Genomic DNA, 24,965 nt, shown 5'->3' on the forward strand with positions numbered 1-24,965 from the left:
ATCGAGCGTGTTTCTCTCCAATGAGGTCTCTCAACTTGCCGTTGACGTCTGGTGACAACCCCGTCCGTGTCATGAGGAAACAACCCAATCAAAATTCGTTAAAATGTGGATCACTATCTTCCCGACCTGCGGCGTGGTTTCAGACGCAGACACCATTTTGATCATTACCTTTTCCTTGTCGATTAGAGACGGCCCCTCCCGTTGAGAAAAAGAACCTGACGGATCTAGTCACGCTAGGATCTGTGTATCCCTCGCATTTCTGCGCCTTGCTCGGAAGGAGGTGGGGCCGGGGGGGGGGGAGGTCCAAGGCTATCATCGCCACAACTTTCTTTTGGTCTTGTCCTCCCGAGCTTGCCTCATCGATCAAGGCGTCCATGGTTGTCTTCTCGCCTGACAAGTACTGATTTCCTTACCGCGCCTACTTGACCTCATCGAATTACTTCTCACTCTATCCAACGTAGGGTTAGTGATGATCAGACTCCCTTCTGGCCTCCTATAATATGCTTCTTTGGGCCTCAAGTCGAGAGATCCAGCCCGCCCGTACGCCCAAGATGTAACGTATCGACGTCGGGCAGCAAAAGGTAATTGCCGTTTCTTTGTCTGCAAAGACATGCATAGCGTTGTGGAGACATTGCGTGTTCCTCTTGAGCCGAGCTTTGAACGCCGAGGAAACAGCTCGCCCAACAGAAAAAGAATGGTAAGAGTCAGTATTTCTTGGAATTTTAACGCAGGCAAATCGAGACCTCTGCTCCCCTCCTCTCTTTCACTCACGCAAGCCGGCTCATGACCTACATTGTAAATACAAGCGGATCGAGTACTTCTTCCACACAACGAAACTTCCTCCACGTGTTCCCCTCCACCACAATATTGCAAAAGTAATCTCACCCTAAAGTACAACGGCTTTTCTCGGTTGATCAACCCGCTATTCTCTGAAACAAGGCGTGCACAAAGCGATCAGCGCGCCCAGGACGCCACAATGGGCCACAAGCGCTCGTCAGCAGGCCCATTATGACGGCCTAGCGAGATGCCGCGGCCTCGAGAGCAAATTCAAAACAACAGAAGCAATAGCAGTAGCCACCGCGCTGATATTTCTTCTTCTTTTGGTGTGATTGGTGGTTTGATGCGTGCCTGTGTAGCATGCAAGGTAGCTATTCAGCTTGTCGAGCTTCTTTTGCGGCTCCACACAGCAAGGGTCCGCGGTGCAGGGCCAGAGAGGATGGTCATGACAAAACTATATCCTAACCAGGCAGTATTGCAGGATGAGAGAAAAGGCGCTTTTGTGGACACTCGAAGCTTTGCGTTGTTTCCTTTGACGTAAGCGCAAGGCAGGAGGGGCCGCATAAGAAAGAAGGAGAGAAAATAGAATAAAAAAGCCATTTCTTTGGGCGCGCAGCTTATCAATAGCAAATGAGCCACCTTGTTCCAAGATGAGCTTTATGACACGTCGTACGCCACGAGAATGTGTCGTAATACAGATACTTGGAAAATCATTGTAATAATGCGAAAGGGGGGATCAGAAACATTGCTGAATTTGGTATAGCAAAACGGTGGAAACTCGGCAGTAGGTGTTGAGATTTCCTTATCACGTGTAATTAATCCTTCACCCTGTAGCTTCGGATATTGTGTGCAGAATGCGACTTTAAAATATGACAATGATATGTATCCTCCGTTCTGAAGTCTCGGAGAGCCTTTCCCACGCACCTCTTCGCCGTGGTGCTGGTCAGATGTTGTTGTCACGATGGTAGTGAAAGCCCATCCTGCCACTATAAGTACTACGGTAAACGTATAAGCGGCAAGCTTGACACGCTAGACTAACTCCATGACAGGCACGATGAATTTTCGGTGGAGACAGCCGCCGCGATAAGGATTCTTATCGGAGGAATTTCACATTCTAGCCGTCATCAGGTCAACTTTTCCTGCCAACTGCGCACCCGCCAAAAACGACACCGCGACAATCTTTTGGAACAGACTGCCTTGAGGATACTGCGACATGATACTGAGATCGCAGTAGCTCGTCTGACCCTGCAGCAGATCTAACCTTGCAGGAACCCCCAAAATCACTGTGCAGCAATGGCGCAGAACGCGGCGCCAGTGACCTACAAGATGTCGCCTTCTCACAAGCCAGACGCAAGGCACGGCCAGACCAGCACAGAACGCCTCTCGTCTTTGACACAATCGAGAGAGCTGGGAGAGTCGATACAAGAGGCGCGAGAAGACCCACAAGAGAAGCCAGTAGTAGCCCCATCATTCGCAAGATCATGGCATCATCTCGTCGCAGGAGCGTAAGGCACACCACCCAACCCCAACCCAAGGACCCAGACCACTACTACTCGAACCAGCCTCGAGCAGCGCGTTGGCGTCTACTCAAGGTTCCCGTTCGCGACCCCCCCTTTTTAAAGTCTTTTTGAACTACTCATTCTGATCAATTTCTCTTTGGTCTATACAGCGTCGGTGGCATGACAGCCGCGACCCTCACCGCGCCGCTCGACGTCCTCAAAACACGCCTCCAATCCGACTTCTACCAAGCACAGCTGCGCGCCTCCCGCGCCGCCCATGCACACGTCCACATGAACCCCCTGCGCGCGTCCGTCTTCCATCTCACAGAGACTCTGCAGATCCTCGGCGCTGTCCGGAAGCAGGAGGGCTGGCGGGCACTCTTCAAGGGTCTGGGCCCCAACCTGGTCGGCGTGATCCCTGCGCGGTCCATCAACTTCTACGTCTACGGCAACGGCAAGCTGTTGATATCAGACTACCTGAACGGCGGTCGTGAGGCCGCCTGGGTGCACCTGAGCGCGGGCATGGCGGCCGGCATCGCCACGAGCACGGCCACGAACCCGATCTGGCTCGTCAAGACCAGGCTTCAGTTGGACAAGAACGTCGCCGAGCGCGCCGGCCTCGCCGCCGCCAGGCAGTACAAGAACAGCCTGGACTGTATACGACAGGTGTTCCGGGACGAGGGACTTCGGGGCTTCTTCAAGGGTATGAGCGCGAGCTACCTGGGCGCGTCCGAGTCCACCCTGCAATGGGTGCTGTACGAGCAGATGAAAAAGTCGCTGCGGCACAGAGAAGAACGCATAGCGGCGAGCGGCCGGGCCAAGACGTGGTGGGACACCACTGTTGACCACACGGGCAAGGCTGGCGCGGCCGGCGGCGCAAAGCTGATCGCCGCCATCCTGGCCTACCCGCATGAGGTGAGTTTTACCCCTCCTCCTCTGCAACCTGACTCATCATCAGGGGGAAGGATGAAACTTTGTTTTCTTTTTTGGTAGCTGATATTTTGTCATTCATTATGTTACAGGTCGCGAGGACAAGGCTACGACAGGCGCCTCTGGCCGATGGGCGTCTGAAATACACAGGCCTGGTCCAGTGTTTTAAGCTTGTGTGGAAGGAGGAGGGCCTGGTCGGCCTGTACGGCGGACTCACGCCTCACCTGCTGCGGACAGTGCCCAGTGCTGCCATCATGTTTGGTATGTACGAGGTCATACTTCGACTCTTTGACACTCCGTCGTGAGGTGAACGGACGCCACCACAGAGGCAACACGGCATCATGCTGTCTGATGCAACGGGACAGCGACGCCTCCCAGTGGCTCCTGGTGGCTGTAATATGAAATGTGCGATGGTTGTACTATGAAACACCCCTCACCATGGCCTGCTCTGTGTCGAAAGCAGCGCTTTGTTTTCAAAACTTGATCTCTTCACTCTGGACACATTTGGGACGGTGCTGGGTTGTACTTGTGTAGGATAGAACAGTTCAAAGACTACGACATCTTTCTCGGTCAGGAGGTTTCTCTCTATCTTTTTCGAGGAAATTAAAAGAAAGAACAAAAATAAAAGAAAAGAGATGGGAAGAGGTTGCGAGGCGTTTGATGGTTCAGCAAAATTAACTTCCAGGTACAAGACCGAAACTAGAAGGAGACCAGTCGAATTGGTCTGTCCACTGTATTTCATAGGGTACATGGAGCTGGTGGCCCCGTCTCAAATGGATTTTGCATATCCATTCACATCGATCACACAATACCAGGCTTACTCGGCTTTTTTTCTTTTCTTTTGTTGTTTTTCCTCCATTCTTATCTCCCCCCGCTTTGGGTTATATTGGTGGCGATGCCCAAGTCGTAAACGAGTCGAGTGGCACATAAAATACATAAGAAGCAGGCAAGAAGAAAAAAGAAATTGGGAGTTCTCCGTCCCAAAAAGCTACCATCTTGCTCGTGCCTAAAAACATACTTATCTGCATCTTGGGGCAGAAAGAGAAAACAAAAAAAAAAAGGAAGAAAAGATAAAAAAAAAAAAGTTGTAACTGCGCAAACCCGGAATCGAACCGGGGGCCCATCGATGGCAACGATGGATTTTACCACTAAACCATTTGCGCCCGATTCTATAATGGACATTATCCGTTCTTGTATATATATTACATCATCTGTTAGGCACCTCCGTTTCGCTCCGTTCCCGCGACCGTCCACTTTATGGTAAGCTACAGCTGGCGGAGAGGCGGCTGCCTGGCTGCTTATCGTTGAAGCCTAGGCTACCAAGCTCGCTAGGATGTCTGGATGTCAGGTTTTGAATGCGGAATCAAGCTTCAAACATGTCTAATTTGGCAAGAGAATGCACTAGAACCGCCGCTGGGTCAGAGTCGCAGTGACAATCCAAGGTTGGTGGCAATCACCTCAATCTACGGATACGTGAAAATGAAACTGAGATTGGACATGCATTTATTGCCTAGAAGTCCGTAGCTGCGCGCTGCCTGCGCAGCGAGCGCCTCATCGGTCTCTTCGATCCAGGCCTCCACTCGATCGTGTGCGCCATATTGCCCACTCTGAGCATCTTTGGAGGGGGCGTCCAAATTTCTGCCGGCCAGCTGACAAGGTTGGAAAGCAGTTGCCCAGTAGCAGTCGTCTAAGTCGTCAAAATATGTCTCTGATGAGCGGGAAGTGGATGCCAGGGAGAAGGGCCGGCAGGCGTCGCCCGAAGGGGTCGACTGCAAACTGAGTCGTCATTTGTCATCAAGTCTTCGAGAGATATTTTGGCACCAATGTAGAGTCACGAACCATAGCTTTCAGTATCACCTTATGCGGAACCTCTCTTGTCTCTACCAGAACTTATATCCACTCAAACACCTGTACGAAAAGGATTTGTTAGTATCGAGTTCTGCAGTTCTACAAGGCTTTCCTTTTTCCTGACTTCTTTTCCCTTCCAGGCTGCCGCTGCCGTTTAGCTATATCATAGGAGGTATGTTCAACTGGTGCACAAGGAGGACAAAAAGGTCGACCAGGGTATAAACAGAGGTCGACCAGGGCACGCGGAGGCAGGGAGGCTAACAAGACTTAAAGGCTCGACCAGGGTGAAGGCAGATGTCGACCAGGGTAAAGGCAGAGGTCGATCAGGCCATGAAGAGAGGTCGGCCGGGGCATGGAAAGGATCGGTTGAACCACCATCGAGGCAGGGCGACAGGATCTCCATCGAATCTGCTCTTCGTCACTTTTTTTCCCACCTGATTTTGGCCATGACACCTATCGTCATTTCCATCGAGAACTGGGGTGACGCAGACAGTCTGACATTACCCGAGTCATGCCTTATTCGCTTCTCGTTGTCCGACGAACATCATTCCGAAAAGTTTGAGATCAGTATCTCGACTTTGGAGGTGGATCATGGCAAGTTCGTGGACTGCAGGTCCCGATCGTGGCCATGCTGTCCACACTCCGACTTAGTCGTGCCTCAAGATCGTATCCGCGGCTTTTACTTGCAGCGTTTTCCTGTCGGTGGTTTTATCGATCATGGGCAAGTCGCCAGACAGTAGGCGTTCTCCTTTCTTGCTAACGCCACAGGCACCATCGCTACGACGCACTTGCTACCCGCACTGCTGCTTGTCGATTGTCTGCGCGATGGCCCGAAGCCTGTTCGAATATGGCCAGCCACGCACCTCTGACAGCAAATAGTTCCGCAGCCAGGGATGACCGACGATTTGTCGCGCGCATGATTCAGAAAGTTGAACAAGGCAGCCGTCTGGCCTTGACCGGCGCGACGAAGCAGGCCGGTGAGCAGGCCGGCGAGCTGCGAAGTGCGATCATGCAGTACCGTGATGGGATATCTGCAACTCAGGACTTTGAATACAGGTTGGATGGGCTGAGCAGGCTTCTCCAAAACATAGAAGGGCAGATCCGAGCGATGAAGAGTGAAGCTATGAACGGGCTGCACTGGCGAGTCCGGTTCCTTTCAGACTGTGTCGGTGTCGTCAAGCGGAATCGGTGCGCGTTGAAGAATCCAGAGGATATTGACCAGGCCGAGTACCAACGGAGGCGGCGGGCCTCGGCGAAGATGCTGAATAGGATCGTGTCGGGGCTCGTGCCTCGTCTTGGGGCATACGCCCTCGTCCTATATTCTGCTTTGGAGGGTAAGCATCCCCGCATGTACGACTGATCAACGACTAGCATGCTGATCTTTGTAGTATCCGAGTTTTCGTGGGCTCGACTGGCGAAGCGAAGCGAGAGGAGACGACAGGAAGTTATCGAGGTTGTAACTAAACAGGTGCTGGACATCGAGTTCCATGCCCAGCAGGAGCAATGCTGGTTCAACCCGGCGGCAGTAATCGCCTGGCTTATGAAGACTAGGTATCGCAACCACGTTAGGAGTAGCACGGCCGAAGTTTGCTAACATCCAAGCGGCAGATACTCACACGTCTGCGAGCTCATTGAGCTGGACGCTTTGGCCGTACCTATTGAGAGCCTCAACATACCAGAAGGCAATCCGGCATGCCACTTCATGCTGCCGCTGCCATGGCTCTTCGACATGCATCCGGCGTCCCCAGGAAGAAAAACCGCCAGCATCGGTGACGTTGTCGTTATCAACCCTGACCCCTCATTAATCTTAGATCAAACGAATCACCATCGACCTCAAACGCCAAGGAAAAGAGTGCACGCATCGGATACACCACTCGTAGCAGACTCCTCTCGGGCTCTTGGCAGCACCTCGAGCAGACCACCATCGACAAACATAAGCACTGCCACAGAGCCACCGGAAGGTCCGTGCCGCAAGAGACGGAGGAAGATCCACGCGAAGACGGACAGAGCAGCTGACGTACCAAGTGCGGATCGGGAGGAGACCTTCGATAACAATGTACTATATATCATGCAGGCTGGCAGGTGAACGACTTGTGCACCGACGCAGCCCAACATTATCTCCAGTGCCACATTCGCCAACCCTCTTTGAGAGTTCACCGCTTTGGGACCTTTACAATAGTTGATAATCCAAAAAGCAGTTGAAAGGCTTGGTGATTCACATGTGCAGTAGTACAATGCCTGGTGTGCTAAAGCTTTGTGGAGGATGCGCCACAGCCTTGCAATAATTGCAACGAGCACACAGACCTGGTCACCCGTGACCCGGGTCTTTCTGTCCAGTGTCCTCATAGATTGCAGAGAACTTAGAGGAAGGTTCGTACGGAAGAGAACAATCGGCATATGACCACTTATTGGCTATCCGGTAGGCTGGACCTCCCCTGCAGCTCATTACTACTCCCGTCCAGCACCTTGCCTTGGAGTGCTGGGCGGAGGTAGCTCGTATCCCACACCTCCAGCGACAGAATAAGGGCCATCTGCCGACACCAAAGATTGGCGCCAGTCACTGGCTCTCGACACGCTATCATGACCTTGAACAGAGAGAGGAAAGACCTGGGCCGAGTGATTGGATCAGCTCTACATCCACAAGGTTTAATTTCTAGATCAGAAGACTCACAGGTTGGTAGGATGCCTCTCTATGCTCAGAATGATGCTGGGAGCCCCGAGGGTCAACGCTTCGAGACGGAGCCCCAACTTCGCGTTCAAAGGATTGGCGTTGATGCCGCCAACGAGAAACCTCAAGATCGACGCTCTGGAATGGAGATCCAACTTCGCAGTGAAAGAGATTGCAAGCATCACCAAGCAGATCTTCCGAGAGAGACAGACATGTTGAGGTTGAGATTCGCTGTCGAGGATCCAGAACAAGCATTTGTTGTAGGGTTTGACCAAGGCGACAGGTTTGGCCAGCTGCCTTTTCTACGACAGCGTTGCACCATCTTTTGTGATTGTCGTATCTGGAAGGCAAGCCAAACGCGATTCTCAGGACAACGACGCCCAGACTCCAGACATCGACGGCAGGAGTATACTCTTTCCTTGGGGACCTGCTCCGGCTGTGCTGCCCTTGCTTGGCTGTATGCGGTGTCGTCGGTTTTCTTGTTGATTGTTCGGGAAGGTGTGTCGAGCTGCTTTTTGAAGAAGAGGTTGTCCTCGAGTATCCCAATATCTCTGGAGCGACAAACTCGGGCGTGCCGCACTGCGTGACAAGCATGCTGCCTTCCTTGGAAAGGCCGAAATCAGTAAGCACAACATGGATAGTACCCATTTCCAGATCGCGTGCAGCAACGAGGATATTTCGCGTCGAGATGTCGCGGTGTGTAATGTTCTTCCCGTGCACGTAACCACCTCTGTAGCAGAATCATGCTAGTCCTATTTTCCATGGAGCCCTCAGCGGACACCGTCGCGCTCACACCAGCCTCCACCTCCATGCAGCTTCGGCCAACAGCCATGCGCACTGCTACGCCCTACTCACCCCTATCCACAGCCGGCTGACCACTTTCGGCGATCTAGAATCCGTTGACACAGGATACATTCGCAGAGCGATGCTTCCCAGCGGCTAATTTCAGCTACAGGCGTCGCACTAATACACCGACTGGCAAGGCATATTGGGCTTGCCATGCCAGCCGGACTCCTGTCACCGGTTAACATGCCTGCACACTGTAGCAGCCCCTTGATGTCTGCCTTGGGTCAAGGTGGTCTTGGGACGTCCTTCGCCATGGCCATGAATCGTAACCGTATCGAGACCTGGTCTCGTATTCTCATCCTGCTGACATGTAAGTTTCTTTCATGCCTCTGCCGCCTCTTGTAGAAAGCAGCCTATTGCCATCCTCTGAGTCTCCAACCGCTCAGCCTTAGCAACCTGAAGCGGTGGCCTCACAGGGAACTACCTGATAGGACATGACTCGGCTTGAGCGCATGAATTCATGGCTGTATAGCTGAAAATCAAATCAAACATGAAGCCTCCAGATAAAAGACAGCCTTGTCTTCAAAGCCATAGGTTCGAAACAATCCGAACAACCTCGCGACTTCGATTGAACGACGATCTTCTCCCGAAACATTGCCAATTTTCCTGTATAGAGTTTCCCAGAAATACTCCCGGAGGCTAGAATAGTTAGGATGGAAGTGCCAGCTGGTCAGAGTTTGAACGCCAAGTATAGTCTCAAGACCGCTAAGAGAGACGTCAAATGGAGCGATTATAGCATCAGCCCAATCGATAATACCCGTTATGTGGCCTGTAGCCTCATTCACGTGGATGTTGTTCTCCAAGAGGTCGTCGTGTTGAAGAGCTATGGGATAGCTGGGCCGGAAGAGAAGCGGAAGCCTCTGCTGGACCTTGTCCAACTTGGCTTGTAACTGTTCAGGCAATCCCTGGGAAACCTGGTCGAGGATCTCAGAATACTGGTCCAGTAATCCCAGAGGCTGCTCAACGGCTGGCCTGTTGTTCCACGCTGAAGCAAAGAATCTAGAGTCTTGAGTAACAGAAATCTCAGTAGTGTATGTGTTCACAAACCTACCTTGCGAAGTCCTCCACAGTTTGATACAAATACTGTTCCATCCCAGAATTCAGGCCGAGAAACTGATGGCGAACCAGACAAAAGGCGGGCCCAGGGACAAGATCCCACTCGTAGACGTGCACGTCCCGTAACATAGTGCTATGGTATTTGCAATTGGGGACGAAATCCTCGTAAGACTGCTTTGCAAGCTCGAGGTGTTTCATAGCCAATTTTTTGAAGCAAAATTGAACGATCTTACGTGCCTGGTTGGAGTCAGCTGCTGCCACGGTATAGCTGGTTGCACCCTGTATTGGTGTGGGAGAGACGGGACAGCTCAAAATTTCGGCGGCAAGACGATCGCAGTCGGCCCTTGTAGGTCCCTGCCTCTCGAAAAATCGAGATATTTGGAAGGCAGATAATTTATTATAGCTCTTCGCCTCTGCTGCATACTTTGAGATATCCATAACGTGGGGCCCGTGATTGTTCAATGACTGTGCAGCCTTAGTGCTTTTGAAGATGTGTCGGCGCGATCATGCAATCGCAGATGAATTAACGGTGATCTAATTTTAGCAACGGGTGGCCTGTGCACTCTATACAGCAAGACGATTAGAAGTCCGAAGCGAGTGACTCGGTTCTCGGCTCGCCATGCGTAGGTCCAGGAGGTATGACACAGTCGCAAAATTCACCTGTACAAGAACATATGCTTGAGTTATATGTCAAGAGATCGCGTAGAGGACGAGGTAATATACTTCCTGGATGGTGTTGCTGCGGCGGTGAATAAGTGTCTGGACGCTGTTCTCCGAGATCTTCGACCAAGCCTCGGCTATGATTTCTGCACAAAGCTCTGGATAGCGGAAGGCGGTCTTGTGAAGAGTTTGGGGCGAGCTCTGGTACGATCGATGGCAGAGGTAGTAGACGAATTTGTTCAAGCGATCCCAGCATAAGTGGGTCATCAACACGAGCTCACAAACGTTTGAAGCAAAGAGGATATTTATTTCAGTTGCGAACGCAAGGGTCAAATGAATGTAGTCTCGAGCACTATCTAGCTCCCAAAGGCTGCCTCTCAGCTGCAACTTGAATTTAAGAAATACTTGAGACATTAAGGATTCCCTGGAGAACCAAACTATCGAGCAGTTCTTCTTCGTTCTCGACCTAATCGACAAAGATCTTGTGAGTTTCCTTGGTTCTCACCACTGCCTTAGCCTAGTGGGTACCCGGGTCTGGTTCTCCATCGGGATTGAAAGGCTGGCTGATACCAGGCTAACCAGTAGCTATGAGCTGACTTAGGCAGCATGATGGTTCCGTGCATGTCCGCTTCGACTTCGGAAGTGGGTTCCTCAGGCTAGCCATCTTCAAGGGACAGCCTGTGAATCAATCAATCAATCAATCCATCAATCACAACAGACGATTCCGGTCCATTAAGAGGGAATTGAAAAAGGGATGTGCGAGTAACTCTTGTGCGGTCTTCCTACGCTCGGGTAGCTATCCAAGCATATCAGAAGCAAAATCGAGAAACAAATCCTTCTCCTCGCCTGATAGTTCTGTGATTGTATTCGCTAAGGCCTTTCCTCTTCCAAGGAGATCCCTACGGAAGATTTTATCTAATTTTGGGTAAATATGTAAGTCTCTTCGGGTCCGATATTGTATGGCATCACTTACTATCGTCGGCGAAGAACGGGCCGCCCCAGAACTCGTTGATAGTGACGTATTCCTTCCCGTGCATGTCTTTGACGGGTTCCTTGAGTCTATGTGCACGAAAATATCGCTCCCTGATCACAAGCTCCTCCGGCGGTTCGCCTAACAAGTCGACATAGGCATCATATTCTCCATCTTCGCCAGCTGGTTTTTCAAACAGGTTAACATCTTCCAAGAGATTCTACATCTATTATCATCAGCATCGCAAAGCCAACCGACCATTATTGACAAGGATCTTACTAACGAGCAAGCCGAGATTCCAAATGTCAACACTGCAGGGCCAGGAGCACCCAAGTAGCACCTCTGGAGCACGAAAGTGGTGGGGTTGAATGGCGGAAACATGACCTCTACCCTCATCCAACCCGGGATAGACGAGACCAAAATCAGCTAATTGGGGCAGCTATCGAGGGCACATAAAGAACCGAAATCAACACGAGAGCTGTAGACCACACGCCCGTCGGTTCGGACATGCTTAGGTTGAGAGTTGCTCATAAGTAAGGCAACAAAGTCAGTCAGCACTATCTCGTCTTCTAGCGTTACCAAGATGTTATCATCTTTGATGTCTGACAGTTTCTAGTTAGCGGTGATTGTATAGAGAGTTGAAAGGCTTGCCTGTGTGGATGAGCCTGCACTCCGTATGCAAGAAATTGATAGCCAGAAGGAGACAGAAGGTGAAGAGCTTGAATATGAGCAGTGGCAGCCTACGGCGTGATAAACGTTTCTGAAGCCGGAAGAGGGTCTCTCTCATGGGCGAAGAAACGAAACAGAGATGCACTTCCTTTGGTCCATGCAGCTGAAACTCATCAATATGTTTCCGTATAAATGGCAAACCCTCGTGTGACGAGTCGGCATCGTTGATTCGCCTCATAGCTTGAATCTCGCGATTCGGATCGATGTTTAGTGCTATGATTTTGATGCAGACATATCGCAACGACAGCTGTCTATACAGGTGTCAGATCGAGTCGTCAGACAGCAATATAAGGCGCTCACGACTTGAGACTCTCTGCCAACCAAACTGAAGAGCTGGCTCCGAACCCGTGTTTGGCGATAATATGCGGACCCCGAGTTGCGAAGCACGATTGGGAGAGAAAGTGCAGGAGAGCAGGGCTTGTGCATGTCTTATCAGCTGCAGGTCATATGTATATCGACCTAGGGCCCCACAGCAGGAAAAGGACCGAGGGAGGGGCGTCGTTTTAACTGGCAATTCAAGTTAAATCAACGCCCCCCTGCTCGGCAATTCCCGCAGCACCTCGTATCGACCTCGCTACGAATTGTGATCATGGAGGACGTGGCAAAGGGTCCTTGTTGCCTGCATCTCCCATCATCCCCATGATGGTTCTCGACAGCTTCCTGTCAGACCAACTAGGAACACTTCGAGTGGAGTCTGCTAAATACCAGCAGATTGACCTGGGAGCAGAGGTGTTCATAGCCCTTCTTCAGAATGTAGGAAGACATTGGTCAGTCGCCAGAGTCTATGGGCGCCTCTGCCACGTCGAGGAGTTAGGAGACGAGCTTGTCACGACCGAACTCTCCAATACGTTGTGCTGCGCGAAGGCGCGGATCGGACACGATGTGCGGAACCGCATCTTCAAAGGGGGACGATGGCATGGCAGAGACGGGTATGTGTCTAGACCCGTTTTCCCGTGGTATTCGGTCTAATCGAAGCAAGGTGCCGGGACATATCGACATCGGATGCGCCTCGGTGTTGGCGGAGGGCCGAAGACGAGTCCGAACGGCTTTGGCAATCCCAAAGAGTGCGTTTCGAGAGGGTTCAATCCATCGATCCGCCCACCAACCAAGTCGTCTCGCAATTCGCGGCTTGCTATCCGGAGGAGGACTGCATTGCCGATCATAAAGGCAGCAATGATAAGGATGAGGACGAGGCATCCGAGGAGGGGGATGACGACGATCGTGAAGACAAGGGCAGTTGTTGCGGAGATGACAAATTGGAAGGACTGAGCTCGGCGAAAATTACGCGGCTGCGGCCTGTTGCGGAGAATATCGTCCATCAAACCATGAGAAATGGGTTCTCAGCCGCATTGCAGTTGCATACTACCGACTTGACTTGCTTGACAGGGCAGTTGGAAGACGTGCTGGGCCGAGAGAGCTCCCGAAAGGGCATCGTCGAACGCGGCGATGAGCTTTGGAAGGCAGCGGTCGAGGTGAGATCCACGGCCAATGTCAAAGCCCAGATTCTTCAGTTGTGCGCAGGCTGCCTCTGGTTCGATCAGTGGGATCGCCGGGTGTCGGAATCTTCTCGATATCCCCAGGCAAGGCGAGCAGGGTGCATCACACGGATCACCAACCAAGTCTGTTACCTGATCGGGAGAAGAGGGCTGCTTGCATTCGTCGCGATGGCCGGTACGTCGAAACTCAGCCATATTTCCTGTCTGGTTGACGGGCGCTTTACCTGAAAAGAGGCTCGATGTAGAGCATGAAAAGAATGGGAGAAACTGACGAGCCTTGCGGAAGTCTGCACTCGAGATCAAAAACGTCCCTAGCAGGCAGGTTGCGACGTGGCCTTGGGTGACATTGCTGGCAAATTGAGTTACTAATGGCAGAAGAGGCATAACAGCCAAACCATACCATTTCCAGAGCAACCAATGGATCGATTCCTGCCCGGTCAGCTGTGATGTTTATCTGATTTGATGCATGCCGGATGACAAAACTACTTTGCAAGTTTCGTGGAAGTCTCGCCCGGCCGTCCCGGGTCGCTCCAGCCAATCGCGCGACTCGCGCGGGTTGTGTGAGCTCTCAACTCCTACAGCTCGTGCACCAGGCACCACTGCAGGTCCTTATCTAGGGTTACATACACAGGTAACGGGTACGGTAGGGGACCGACCACATATCCAGCATCAGCTTCTTACGGTGGTCTGCGCCCCCCAGTGCGATAGCACTATACACCGATGCGGAGGCAGAACATGTCTGATTAGCTAAGATAAAATACTTAGAGGTACCTGGATTATTAGTACAGGGGGGCACAGAACCAGGAAACCTAAACTTGTTACGTAATGTCACCGTATGTGTTTATGTTAGCAATACAACCCTCAGGGATTAATTTTCACACTTCGCCACCTGAGCAATACATATTCTTGCAGCGAATTTGTTATTTCCTCTCCATTTTAACCAATTTCTATCTTTAAGAAATACTCATTATAAGCAAGTATTGCGTGAATTCCTGGATTTACTTACTATGTGAGCATTTATTTATTAGAGTAAGGCTGACTTTGAACTGATGTTCCGTCTAGTAACGTATGTACTGCTTGGGTGGGGAAGTGTGAAAATTAATCCCTGGGGGTTGTATAATGTCAGGAGTATTGTCGTTAACCCTATTGTCGTTAACCCTAACCCTCGATACTTATGTTGACTTCTGATGTGTCCAAGCCCTACCATAGGGCTGCAAGGGGGTTTTGTGCAGCGGGTGAGATATCCCGAAGACGTCTCCCCGCACTGCCCCGCCAACAGTTGGAGTCTGAGGGGCGCTAGCATTCCTTTGTCTTGTAGGCATATAAAGTCACGCTCCATCAATCACGCTCCATCAATCACGCTCCATCAAATTCGATATGGAGGATGAAATCGCAAAACTTCGACAAGAGCTTGCTGAAGCGGAACGCCGGCGAGACGAAGCGGAACAGGTCGTACAGCTACAACTGCTTATACCCTATCTTGAGGCCTGCCACTCCCTCAGCCTTGCTATCCAAGTTGTCACCGATCCTTCCTGGACCACTCAAGGCGACACGACGAACCCTGTCGGCCGAATTTACCCACGTCAGATCCTCCCATGGAGTGACTTTCCCGCGCGACAAGAGGACATATGGGAATGTCTCTCGGAGCCATCGTTCACTTCGCTGCGGCAGTTCCCATCACAACACCAGCTAGACTACGTACAGTCTCTGATCGGGCCCATCAGTAGCGAGCACGGCCTGCGGTACTTCGAGCGCGATACCGTAGAGAATGCAGTACAGAAGTTGATCGGCGCGGTCCACGACAATCCGTTGTTGCGCGATCATCTTGGGCTTCGTGGAACCGTGTCCTTCGAGAGCCATACGAACCTTGGCAACAGCAATAGCAACCAAGACTTGTCGGAGTCTCTGGAACACATGTCTTTGGGCTCAGGTTATGCCGGCCATGCCTCGACGAATCCGACCTCGAGGGCTCGAAGCAGAACACCGGCGGGCCGACCAACGGCGAGAGGCAAAGGCGCTCGGGCAGACCACTTTTGCATCTACAGCATGTCGGACGGCACGAGCATCCCCAAGACGGCGATCGAGTACAAGGCGCCGCACAAGCTGACGCAGGACGAGATCGTCACGGGCCTGGCGTCCGAGATCCAGCCAGGACGCGACGTCATCAACAAAGCTGCAGACGATTTTGCGGCCATGTCGAGGGCGCTTGCCGCTGCCGTGGTCACTCAACTTTTCTCTTATATGGTTGGTAAGGGCATACAATATGGCTATATCTCCACGGGACAAGTTTTCGTCTTCCTGCATATCCCGGATGATCCTACCATCGTCTACTACTCTGTGAGTGTGCCAAACCTGGACGTTCTCGAGGACGATGCGAACAGGCTGCACCGGATGGCCGTGGCGCAAGTATTTGCCTTTGTGCTGCAGTCCCTACGCGCAGAGGCACCTCCGCAATCGTGGCACGACGCGGCTGCGCGGCTTGATACCTGGGCAGTGGAGTACGACGATGTGTTGAGCAGGATCCCCGAGACAGTTCGGAAGGGCAACAAGCCTCGTAATTCCCCTTACAAGCCACAGCGTTGGCGCGGATTTCAGCGTTCCCCGATCAAGACTCAGTCGAGCTGTTATACAGCTGATATTAAGCCTAACCTACGGGATGATAGTGTAGATGATGATGATGCTGGCCCTTCCTCACCAGCTGCGGAACGGTCGATGCGCTCAGGCAAACTGCCAGCCGGATCAGGAGCAGCGTCCAGCAGCCAGCAGCAGGGCAGAAGCAGAGGGGGCCGGGAACAAGTCGACGCAGGTCGAGAGAAAATTCAAGAACGCCCATACTGCAGTCATCAATGCCTTTTTGGCCTGGCTTATGGCAGACCGATCGACCAGAGCTGTCCTAACGCTGCAAGGCACGGCTCTACGCACATCAGCCAGGCGACGTTTCTGCAGCTCCTCCGCGCTCAACTGGCTAAGGATCGTGGCTCTGACGCGGACGCCGTCCCTCTCTACCTGTCTGGCGCTGTCGGAGCGCTCTTCAAGGTGCGATTGTCCGCTTATGGGTATACGCTTGTTGCCAAGGGTGTGGAAAGACGATACCTGAGGCGTCTGCGGCACGAGGAGCAAATTTATGACCGCCTTCGTCCCGTGCAGGGAAAACATGTTCCTGTGTGTCTTGGCCTAATAGAACTGGTCCTGCCATACTACTTCGATTGTCGTGTCTTTCGACACTTCCTCGTACTTAGTTGGGCCGGACGGCCGCTATTCAGCTGCATTGGTCTGCTAGAAGAGGCGCAACTGATCAGTGCAGTAAAAAGTGCGTTTGCAAGCCTGCATCAGCTCCAGGTCCTCCATGGCGACGCTGAAGCACGCAATCTCACCTACGATCAGAACATTATGATCGTCGACTTCGAAAGAGCGGAACTCTACAACCGTCAGCCCCTGGGCTCTACCACCAGAAACAGCGACAGTCGGAAGAGTAAGGGCGATGCATCACAGAAGGGAAATGCTTTTCAAAAGCGAGACACTGCTTTTGGTAAAGAATTGCAATTAGCCGTGCGTGATGTGTCGAGGCATTGCAGAGTAGGATGAAGAAGTGTCCTCTGATTGTGTTACAAGGGCTCTGGTGGAGGGCTTGAAATTAGCTTCAGTTTTAACGATAATTGCTAAGCGAGTCTAAGGAGTGCTTTTTTTTTGGTTCCTCCCTCTTCCTTCTATCAGGTCGTCCTGACCTCGCCCTCTTATAGACGGCGAGGGTTACATTGGTAGTGATGCCTTGATGCCCAACTGCTCCAGATTCCTGCACGTTGGTCGACGTGTTCACGAAGGATCGTCGCCAACTCATCGTTGCTGAGATGGTGCCAATTTGCCCCCGGCGCTTAACTCGGTTGCCATTGTGCTAGGCGCACCCTAGCCGTGTAACAGATTGGTACTACCTGCCTGGCATATGCTGGTATGCAGTTCTTAAAGCTGAAAAGCAATTACTTTGTATCTCTTTACTCGTAATCTTAAAAACCATCATCATAAAGCTAATTAGAGGTGCCGTTTGACTGTAATTAAAAAATCTTGCCTTTCTATGAGGATGGCGACTTTCGTCCCTGTCAGTATTTTACTGGCCACAGACCTTTATATGGGAGGACTTTCAAAGGAGAGAGTATCGAGGCCTCTTCCAACTGCCTGCCCCCCTCGAATCTTAAATCGCAATCATCTGGACTCTTCATCCCTGGTCTACCACCTGTGAGTCAGCGAAAACACCGACTTGTGACTTTTGTTGTTAATAAAGTGTCCAGTCGTCCGCATCGTCTTCCTCAATGCTATTGCTCTCTCTCGAAATCCAGCGTTCGATAGCCTTATCAGGGTCCTTTGTCCCCGAGATTGCGTGAAGCGCGCTCTCGACTAGCCGAGTAGACGTCTGCGGGTCTGCGACTTGATCAGCAGCCGGGGCTGTGGCTGCGGCTCTACCCGGGCCTGCGTCGCAGCCCTTCGCATCTTGCGAGTCGTCCACGTCTGGCACTCGAAGCGTCGCCTCCACCTCGGGCTTGGTACACTCGCCCTCGCTATGCTCGGTCTCATCGGTACTCGATAGCCTACCCTCGCTTACTGGCTTCTCAGCAGATCTGGTGGTCCTCGCACTGCCGGCGATCTTCACCAGCGGCACAGAATAAGCCGAAATGGGCTGATCGCCCTCGCCTTTTACACCACTCTCCTCTCTCTCCCTTTCGGAATCGCAGAAGGAAGGATGGACATAAAACGACCCTGTCGCCGCCGGCGCGCTCGATGACTTTCGGCATTCCCATGTCGGGACCAGGCTGCGGTACGGGTGGGAAGCCAGCCCCGCTGATGTCCTGCCAGCACGCAGCATCTATCTCCTTGCCTAGAGTGGCCACTCTGCGAGGCAGGTATCAGTCTCTGGCAGCGTACCCGACTGTTGTATAGGAGGACCTGTAGGAGCAGCGCCTCTACTCACCCGTATCTGGCCAAATCTCCTTTGCATTCCATCCAGATCTCCCTGTACCAAGGGACAGTCTCTTCCAGTACAGACATCATGGCATAGGTCAGGCGGATGAAAGTGCTCAAAATTTCCTGCGATTCTGGGAGCCGTCTGCGCAGGACCTCGAGGAAGGAATGCATGGCCATGCTCCCACATTCTCGCCGGCATGGCGTACTTTGTGACGAGCTCCCGGAGTGCGAACGATACGTTGGGGTGGCACGATGCTGTGAGAAAGTCATGGTGTTCATACAGTAATATGCGGTGGAGCGAAAGAAGAGCCTGGAACTGTTCCACGGCGAGACTGATAGCAAAATAGCCGTCGATAAGCACCCAGGTTTGGTTGCCGACCTTCCTATGCTGGCTCCCGGCATGCAGCGGCCTGCAAGCATCGGCTGGCGTTCCGGTCCTGGGCTTCTCCGTACTCGTCATTTTGGTATCGGCAAAAGTGGCGACTGCCGTATCTGCCATGTCCTTGCCCGGCCACTCTGCAGCAATACCGGTCACCTTAGGAGTTGCCTCTGTCTCCAGGCGAGCCGCCTCCTCGATAGCCGCCTCCCCCTCTTCTCGGGGCGTCTTGTTGGGATCTGCCTGCTGCGTATAGCCGGAGGTTCTGCGCCGCGCCTCCGCGCCGCCTAGCGTTCCACGCATTCCCGTCAGCCTCGCCTCGGGGTCTGGGTCCGAGTCATTCTTGTCTTCGTTCTCTTGAGCGGCCTTCTCTGCTTCTTCCCTGGCAGCCTTCTTCTCTGCCGCGGTCTCTAAGTCGAGTAGGAGTGTGTCGACCAGGTTGTATGCGACGTCGAGAAGGCTTTTTTGGCCGAGCACTTTTCTGCGACCCTCTTCTCCGATTTCCGCCGTTGTGACCGCGACCAGTTCCTCGCACTCGGGCCATGCTAGTTCCTCGGCACGCGACTCCAGAGCTACCTGGAATGCAGACAGATAGTCCTCGAGGTTAGGAGATTGAGAACTCTTCTCCGATATATGAGAATTAGCAGAGGCCTCCCGAGGGGCTGTGGACTGGTCATTCTTATTTCCCCCTACTGTGTCGCCCTGCACCTTGTCAAACCAAGTGCAAACCGTCTTGTATGGCTGCATCTCGCCATCTTGAAGCAGTACCAACTTGGCTTGCGGAATTTTCTCTAGAAACTTGATGATGTCGAGCGAAATTCCTGTTGAGGACATGTAGTCCTTGTCCACGTCTTTGCATTTGGACTCGACCATCACTAAGCCCACATAGATGCTCTTGACTTCGTCTATCAGTTGGGACTGATAGATCGGAGGAAAATCAGGCGGTCGGATCATCGGTGATAGGTCGCCATTCTCGTCTTCAACGGTCTGGACTTCCGAAGAGACGCCAACACCAAAATCAATTTCCCGGTTGATGATAGTGGCTGTGTCGACCTCTGCGTTGTTCATCTTGATGTTGTCTTCCTGGCTTTTGGCCCCAGTATTGTTCTTGCCCGGCCGGCGAGACTGTGACGATGCACTTTCGGGATCTATCGTGACCAACATTTTCAAATTGCTGCGAGTAACCACGGAATCAGGGTCCAAGGGAACTGTGATGTTAGTGCCTGAGCAGCAGAGCTCTAGAGCGGTGCTTAAAATCGAGCGGTCCGCCGGATCGGTGAGGTAAAGAAAAGTCTGAGGTCAGAACGGAGGACGAATTGGGTGAGTAGAGTGGTAAGAGGAACTAAACCTGCAGTACAAACGCAGACAAGAAACGGAAACGAAGCAGAGTAAGCAAGAAGGAACATACAAGGACGATACCAAGGTCTACATTTTGTAAAGAAAGCTGTATAGAAGGGGCAAGAGAACAGACGTGGTTCGCCTGCTTGCTACAAGCACAGGCTGGTTGCCTTCTGGTTGCCTTGCGATTTGCTTCTGAAAAACATGCAGTGAAAAGCCTGACCGCCTCATACCGGGTTCAAGCGAGCCTACGAAAAAGAGTGCCAGAGCACCATCGCTGCTTCTCTCTGCTATACCAGGCCCAAACACACTGATAAGACAACAAGAATGCAGTGTATTACCTGCAAGCAGACTGTGAAGATGGTGCATAAGGACTGCGGAGCATGCGTCAGTTGCTGCACTTGCTCGAAGAAGCAGAAAACCCAGACAGGCCGTTGTCTCCACGACAGCTTGGAACTATCTAGTCAATCTTAGGTGTGCCCGTGTTGCCCTGAGAATCTGTATTCAAGATCTTTGTTAATAATTTTTGTTGAACCTAGATATTACGCTGTGGGAAATCAAAACAACGATATTGTGGTAGTGAACAATTGTCCGGGGTACGGCGATCAATATAACTGAATATGATTGATATCAAAAACGTTGCTAGGCAACACAGAGTGGTGAGAGGATTCCAGGAGCTACATTTCTGATTCCTGTTTGTGATGATCGCAGTAACCTAGAGTTTGCTATCAATATTTGTGCACCACTGATGGAGCGGACTGTGAAGTTTTCATGCTCTTCAGATCGCGCAAGTTGCTGTTCGATATCTTGGAGATCATGTTTTGTCCAAAGCCTGGAGTCATTATTGAGGAGGTTCGATGCGATCTGGCTACTCTTTTGCCACTTTGAGCAGCCAAGTGTGAGCGGTTCCATCTTTTGATGTACTGTTGACATCGTAGTGTGGGCCAATGATGAACGAAAATCAACATGTACTTTGTGGGAAGGGATGCATTCATTTTTGACCATACCCATGGCGCATGGCTGACAAATATCGGAAAAGAATATGACCGTTCCGAACTGGTCCCTTTCGTGTATCCTCTAGCCATAGTCATATCACTGGCATTGGCTATACAATCATTACGGGGTTACAATAGCATTCACACCGTACATATAGGTGATAAAATCATCATTATGTTCCTCCAGAAATACACTGATAGCCTCCGAGTGTAAGGCGCTAGGGTTAGGGCTAGGCCAACATACTTCAACAGCCATGGTCTGCTGTGCCACCCGAACCCACCGGGCCCCTCACACAACAGCTCCGGGCGACCAGTGCAAAAGATACTTTCATCCAGCAGCTTGAGAAGGAGATCAACAACCTCCAACTTCAGCTATTGCAATTGTGAGAGAGAGACAAAGGGCGGGCGATAGCGGTGCTTCGCCTGGAGAATGAACATCTCCGGCGCGACGTTGCCGAACAGAGGGCAAAGGTTGGGAAGATTGCAAAAACGATCAGCAACGCTTTTCAAGACTACCAGCGCCGCTTTCACGACGAAAAGTCATCATCATGCTATACAAAACGGCTCAGAGACAGATGAGATCCGAATCTACGGAGGCCAGGGAATAGCAGGCCCGAGGATGAGCGAAAATAGCGGTGAGCAGGAAGCTCGGTCTCAAAGCGAATATAGCACTGATTTTTTTAAATTTGATTTGAGAGAGCCTTGTTTCTTATTTTGGCAATGAGTCTCCAGGACAGTCGGAAAAGCGAATGGGCGTGAGATGAATAAATACGCGTTAGATCAGTTGTCCCTGCCCTTACCCCAATGTCAAAATCTTGTATCGTTTTACAATCTCTGAGGAGGCTGAGAGGCTTTCTGGCGTTACGTATCTAGCATACAGGCAAACTTGTACCTAGGAGGAAAGAAGTAGGCAGATCTTGGGTCGCAAGCACCACGTAGAATCATCGCTGCAGTTCATGAACATATACATATAATTGGAGGTATGGAACAATACATCAAAAGCTGTCAGGGGATATTTCTTCAATGACAAACATCACCGCCCTTACCTAGAGCTGAGGATCTGCCAGCATGGCAATAATGTGGTATTTGCAGTAGAACAATGGGAGTACACCAAAAAACAGAAGAGAGACGAAGAAAAAAGAGAAAGCAACAGTCACGAGATAAATCCAATCTTGTAACCCCCGTTTTCTTCACTTTTGGCGGAGAGCCCCCTCTCTCGACAAGCACGCTCCCTTCCCCTGCCCTTCTGTCGAAACGTCCGCTATAGTACTATCGCAAGAAAATTCAACCTCATCATGGTGATTAGAAAGGTAGGTCCTGTTGATCTTCGCCCTCGACATTCGCAGGCTTGTTCAGGGCTGCGGTCTCCACCCATCCCTTGGGAGGTCGCTTGCGCAGCTTTCGGTGCTGAAGCTGGGTACGCTGGTGGTGGTGGTGGTGGTGGTGGTGGTGATGGTGCCAGGCAGCAGAAAGGGAGGACGAACTGGAGAGGGACCCTGCAAACAAACGAACGAATGTCCATGGAGGTCACCACGCGTTACGGTCCCAGTTCGGATCTTTATGCACTTGTCAGTCCACGTGTCGGAAGCAGAAGCACGATGGAGGGAAATCGGCACGCACCTTGCACAAAAGTCGCCAGCACCTTGCTTCCCGTCTGCAGCAGTGGGTGTCCGACCACAATCTTGAGGAACTTCTCCAACCCCTGCCTCCTGCCCTCGATGACGTCGTCGCTGAAGCGGTTGGTGAACACCTTGCCAGGCAGCGGGGGGATGTTGACGCGGGCGCTCTCTCGCTCCAGAATGTCGCGGAAATATTCAAAGTCCGAGTATCGGCGGCGAACGGTTGACTGTCGCAGCTTGAAGGCGGGAATGTTGGTGCGACAGACGATCTCGTAGTCGGTGTACATGTGGCGGCCGATGCCGTGCGTGCGCGGGTTACGGACCTGTCATTGGAAAACATCAGCACTTTGATCTTTCTTGCTAGGACGTTGCTGATGGAAAGAAAAGAAGTATATAAATATATGAGAGCGCTGAGACAAGACAAGACCAGCGTACCTCAATCTCCAAAAAGTTCTCGGGTGGCCCGTAGATTTCGTCAAACGACTGCTGTCGCGTGTCGGGCAAACTCGACATGGACTGCATCACGGGCCTGGGGAACCTCGACGAGGCTGGCGACGACGCCGCGCTGCCGCTGCCGCTGCTCAACCCCGCCGAAGGAAGGGGGGACCTGGGCGGAAGTCCAGCACCCGCGGCCTGGGCGCCGCCGTTCTCTGTGTTGGAAGCCGTTTTGGCGGTGTTGAGGGGGGGTCGACCGATCGCGAAGCTTTGAGGCGGAGGTCCAGCGCTCGGGAGAGGAGGGAGGACCTGAAGAGAGTGAGAGTGAGAGAGCAGAGAACGAATAAGAATGAGCCTTGTGAAGTTGGGAAAAGGGATGACAATAGGCAGACTGTCGAAATATTCGTGCTCTACATGTACTATTGTTCTGCTGCTCTTAGGGAACAGATAAGGTAGCGATAGAAATGAGGAGGGGAGAGAGACGTCGGTGGTGGATATTATGTCAGGCGCAGGCGGAGGTCTGTCGAATTAGTGGTGGAGAGATGCTGGCGTGCCTTGAAATTAGGAGGCACTTATGGCACTATAGTGCTAGTCTCTGGGCCTGGCGCGGGGTTTGGGGCGGAGTGCGAATTTGTTCGGCACCAGTTCTGCCTTACCTAATCAGCCCCCTCTAGTCGCCCGACCGGGCCTAGCGCGCTTCGTCTCGCGCGCTGTGCCGCCACGCCGCTCCGTCGCCGCGAGCCGCCCGCGCCTCCGTATCCCGTCGTCTGTCGCCCGCGACGGCCTGTGACAGCGTGTGTGCTCGCGGCTACTCCCACCAGATATGACTGCGGCAGAATGGCGAGGCTGCTTGGACACGACCGCACGCGCAAGCGAGAGAGCGTAGCGCGCATTGTCCGCACGTTCTGGGGAGAGCTAGGGCTAGGGTTATAGGCCTCCAGGAGGTAGCTCTGGACCGACCCCTTCAAGGATAAAGTCTCGGGCACGTTTATCAAACCCTAAAGGTAGTGTTAGCTCGCAGATTCCAATTGAAGTAGTGTATTGAGGTGGTTACCTTCTACCTCAAGGACTTCAGGATCTGACAGTGAGTCAACAGTCCCGCCTTTTCCTACGTGGTCCAGGAATTGGGCCTTTTTGGCCTTATACTCGGATCCAATGCGTGTGAATGCCAGTCGACGACGCCACCCGGCCCTCAGTGGTGGCAGGTCCACGGCGAAAAGATGAGCCTCCTTGTGAATCGTTCTGAGGGCAAACTGAATATGCCCGATGACAAGTCAGCTGATGTCATGGCCTTCAGGGTTTATTCCATAGGGATCTCGGGCAAAATAGATCTCGGTCGGGCCGCCCCGCGCGCCCAGGCTTTCCGTGGCCGGCACGGAGATATGAAAGGCGCGGAGGCTGTTGCTGAGTTGATCAATGTTATCTTGCAATGCAAGGGATCCTGCGATGTGCTCATTGTCACTCCCTTCCCGCCCTCCGGTCCCCATGGAGGTCTGTCCAGTTTCTTCGGTTCCTCCAGCCTCTTCACCTTTGTCTGCTTGCGTCTTTCCTCCAGTATCTCTCGAGGTCTCCGTCCCAGTCTCCGCCCCATTCTCCGTTGCGGTTTCCGTCCCAGTCTTCGCTCCAGTCTCCTTCTCAATCTCCGCCCCAGTCTTTCCCCCAGTCTCCGCTCCAGTCTCCTTCTCAGTCTCCGCCCCAGTCTCCTTCTCAGTTTTTAGTGCTGTTTGCTTCGCTGCACTATGCACTTCTGTTTGCGCTTTTGTTTGCGAT

The 24,965-nt window shown here is 52.3% G+C and overlaps 10 protein-coding genes and 1 non-coding gene across 11 annotated transcripts; 4 read left to right on the forward strand and 7 right to left on the reverse strand.

Moving 5' to 3' along the window:
* Positions 1-2,103: 2,103 nt before the first annotated feature.
* M406DRAFT_270117 (mitochondrial carrier) lies at positions 2,104-3,511 on the forward strand (the record flags this gene model as incomplete). Its single annotated transcript, XM_040918060.1, has 3 exons — positions 2,104-2,282; positions 2,447-3,191; positions 3,299-3,511. The coding sequence occupies 3 exons, from the start codon at positions 2,104-2,106 to the stop codon at positions 3,509-3,511; spliced, it is 1,137 nt and encodes a 378-aa protein (XP_040771035.1).
* A 787-nt stretch (positions 3,512-4,298) lies between these two features.
* M406DRAFT_t122 lies at positions 4,299-4,369 on the reverse strand. The gene has a single exon. It is a non-coding gene; the product is annotated as a tRNA-Gly (tRNA).
* Positions 4,370-5,079: 710 nt separating this feature from the next.
* On the forward strand, positions 5,080-6,388 carry M406DRAFT_353986 (uncharacterized protein; the record flags this gene model as incomplete). Its single annotated transcript, XM_040922800.1, has 3 exons — positions 5,080-5,116; positions 5,195-5,226; positions 5,328-6,388. A coding segment is annotated over exon 3 (486 nt), but the record flags the coding sequence as incomplete, so codon positions are not given.
* Positions 6,389-8,265: 1,877 nt separating this feature from the next.
* M406DRAFT_51864 (uncharacterized protein) lies at positions 8,266-8,445 on the reverse strand (the record flags this gene model as incomplete). Its single annotated transcript, XM_040924459.1, has 1 exon — positions 8,266-8,445. A coding segment is annotated over one exon (180 nt), but the record flags the coding sequence as incomplete, so codon positions are not given.
* A 602-nt stretch (positions 8,446-9,047) lies between these two features.
* M406DRAFT_343662 (uncharacterized protein) lies at positions 9,048-10,062 on the reverse strand (the record flags this gene model as incomplete). Its single annotated transcript, XM_040921899.1, has 2 exons — positions 9,048-9,567; positions 9,620-10,062. The coding sequence occupies 2 exons, from the start codon at positions 10,060-10,062 to the stop codon at positions 9,048-9,050; spliced, it is 963 nt and encodes a 320-aa protein (XP_040771038.1).
* A 987-nt stretch (positions 10,063-11,049) lies between these two features.
* M406DRAFT_348693 (uncharacterized protein) lies at positions 11,050-11,763 on the reverse strand (the record flags this gene model as incomplete). The annotated part of the gene is made up of 4 exons (XM_040922414.1): positions 11,050-11,199; positions 11,258-11,474; positions 11,538-11,693; positions 11,746-11,763. The coding sequence occupies 4 exons, from the start codon at positions 11,761-11,763 to the stop codon at positions 11,081-11,083; spliced, it is 510 nt and encodes a 169-aa protein (XP_040771039.1). The 3' UTR covers positions 11,050-11,080.
* A 107-nt stretch (positions 11,764-11,870) lies between these two features.
* On the reverse strand, positions 11,871-12,342 carry M406DRAFT_270107 (uncharacterized protein; the record flags this gene model as incomplete). Its single annotated transcript, XM_040918057.1, has 2 exons — positions 11,871-12,234; positions 12,284-12,342. Coding segments are annotated over 2 exons (423 nt in total), but the record flags the coding sequence as incomplete, so codon positions are not given.
* A 283-nt stretch (positions 12,343-12,625) lies between these two features.
* M406DRAFT_335269 (uncharacterized protein) lies at positions 12,626-13,926 on the forward strand (the record flags this gene model as incomplete). Its single annotated transcript, XM_040921018.1, has 3 exons — positions 12,626-12,912; positions 13,155-13,654; positions 13,889-13,926. 3 exons carry the CDS (start codon positions 12,626-12,628, stop codon positions 13,924-13,926), a joined length of 825 nt encoding a protein of 274 aa, XP_040771041.1.
* Positions 13,927-14,856: 930 nt separating this feature from the next.
* M406DRAFT_269932 (uncharacterized protein) lies at positions 14,857-17,064 on the forward strand (the record flags this gene model as incomplete). The annotated part of the gene is made up of 1 exon (XM_040918043.1): positions 14,857-17,064. One exon carries the CDS (start codon positions 14,857-14,859, stop codon positions 17,062-17,064), a length of 2,208 nt encoding a protein of 735 aa, XP_040771042.1.
* A 1,377-nt stretch (positions 17,065-18,441) lies between these two features.
* M406DRAFT_224799 (uncharacterized protein) lies at positions 18,442-18,754 on the reverse strand (the record flags this gene model as incomplete). The annotated part of the gene is made up of 2 exons (XM_040915695.1): positions 18,442-18,544; positions 18,618-18,754. Coding segments are annotated over 2 exons (240 nt in total), but the record flags the coding sequence as incomplete, so codon positions are not given.
* A 3,342-nt stretch (positions 18,755-22,096) lies between these two features.
* M406DRAFT_324895 (uncharacterized protein) lies at positions 22,097-23,640 on the reverse strand. The gene is made up of 3 exons (XM_040919921.1): positions 23,196-23,640; positions 22,762-23,083; positions 22,097-22,697 (listed from the first exon to the last, which is right to left on the reverse strand). The coding sequence occupies exons 1-3, from the start codon at positions 23,280-23,282 to the stop codon at positions 22,669-22,671; spliced, it is 438 nt and encodes a 145-aa protein (XP_040771044.1). The 5' UTR covers positions 23,283-23,640; the 3' UTR covers positions 22,097-22,668.
* Positions 23,641-24,965: the final 1,325 nt, after the last annotated feature.

This window comes from Cryphonectria parasitica (genome assembly GCF_011745365.1).
Source record: "Cryphonectria parasitica EP155 unplaced genomic scaffold M406scaffold_11, whole genome shotgun sequence".
NCBI lineage: Eukaryota > Fungi > Ascomycota > Sordariomycetes > Diaporthales > Cryphonectriaceae > Cryphonectria > Cryphonectria parasitica.

Bases quoted from the DNA above. Each gene is read 5' to 3' on its own strand.
- M406DRAFT_324895 (XM_040919921.1), bottom strand. From the start codon at position 23,282: ATGCAGTCCATGTCGAGTTTGCCCGACACGCGACAGCAGTCGTTTGAC. The intron at 23,084-23,195 runs GTACGCTGGTCT...TTCCAATGACAG, and splicing joins AGAACTTTTTGGAGATTGAG to GTCCGTAACCCGCGCACGCA. The intron at 22,698-22,761 runs GTGCGTGCCGAT...AAGTGCATAAAG, and splicing joins GCTGGCGACTTTTGTGCAAG to ATCCGAACTGGGACCGTAAC.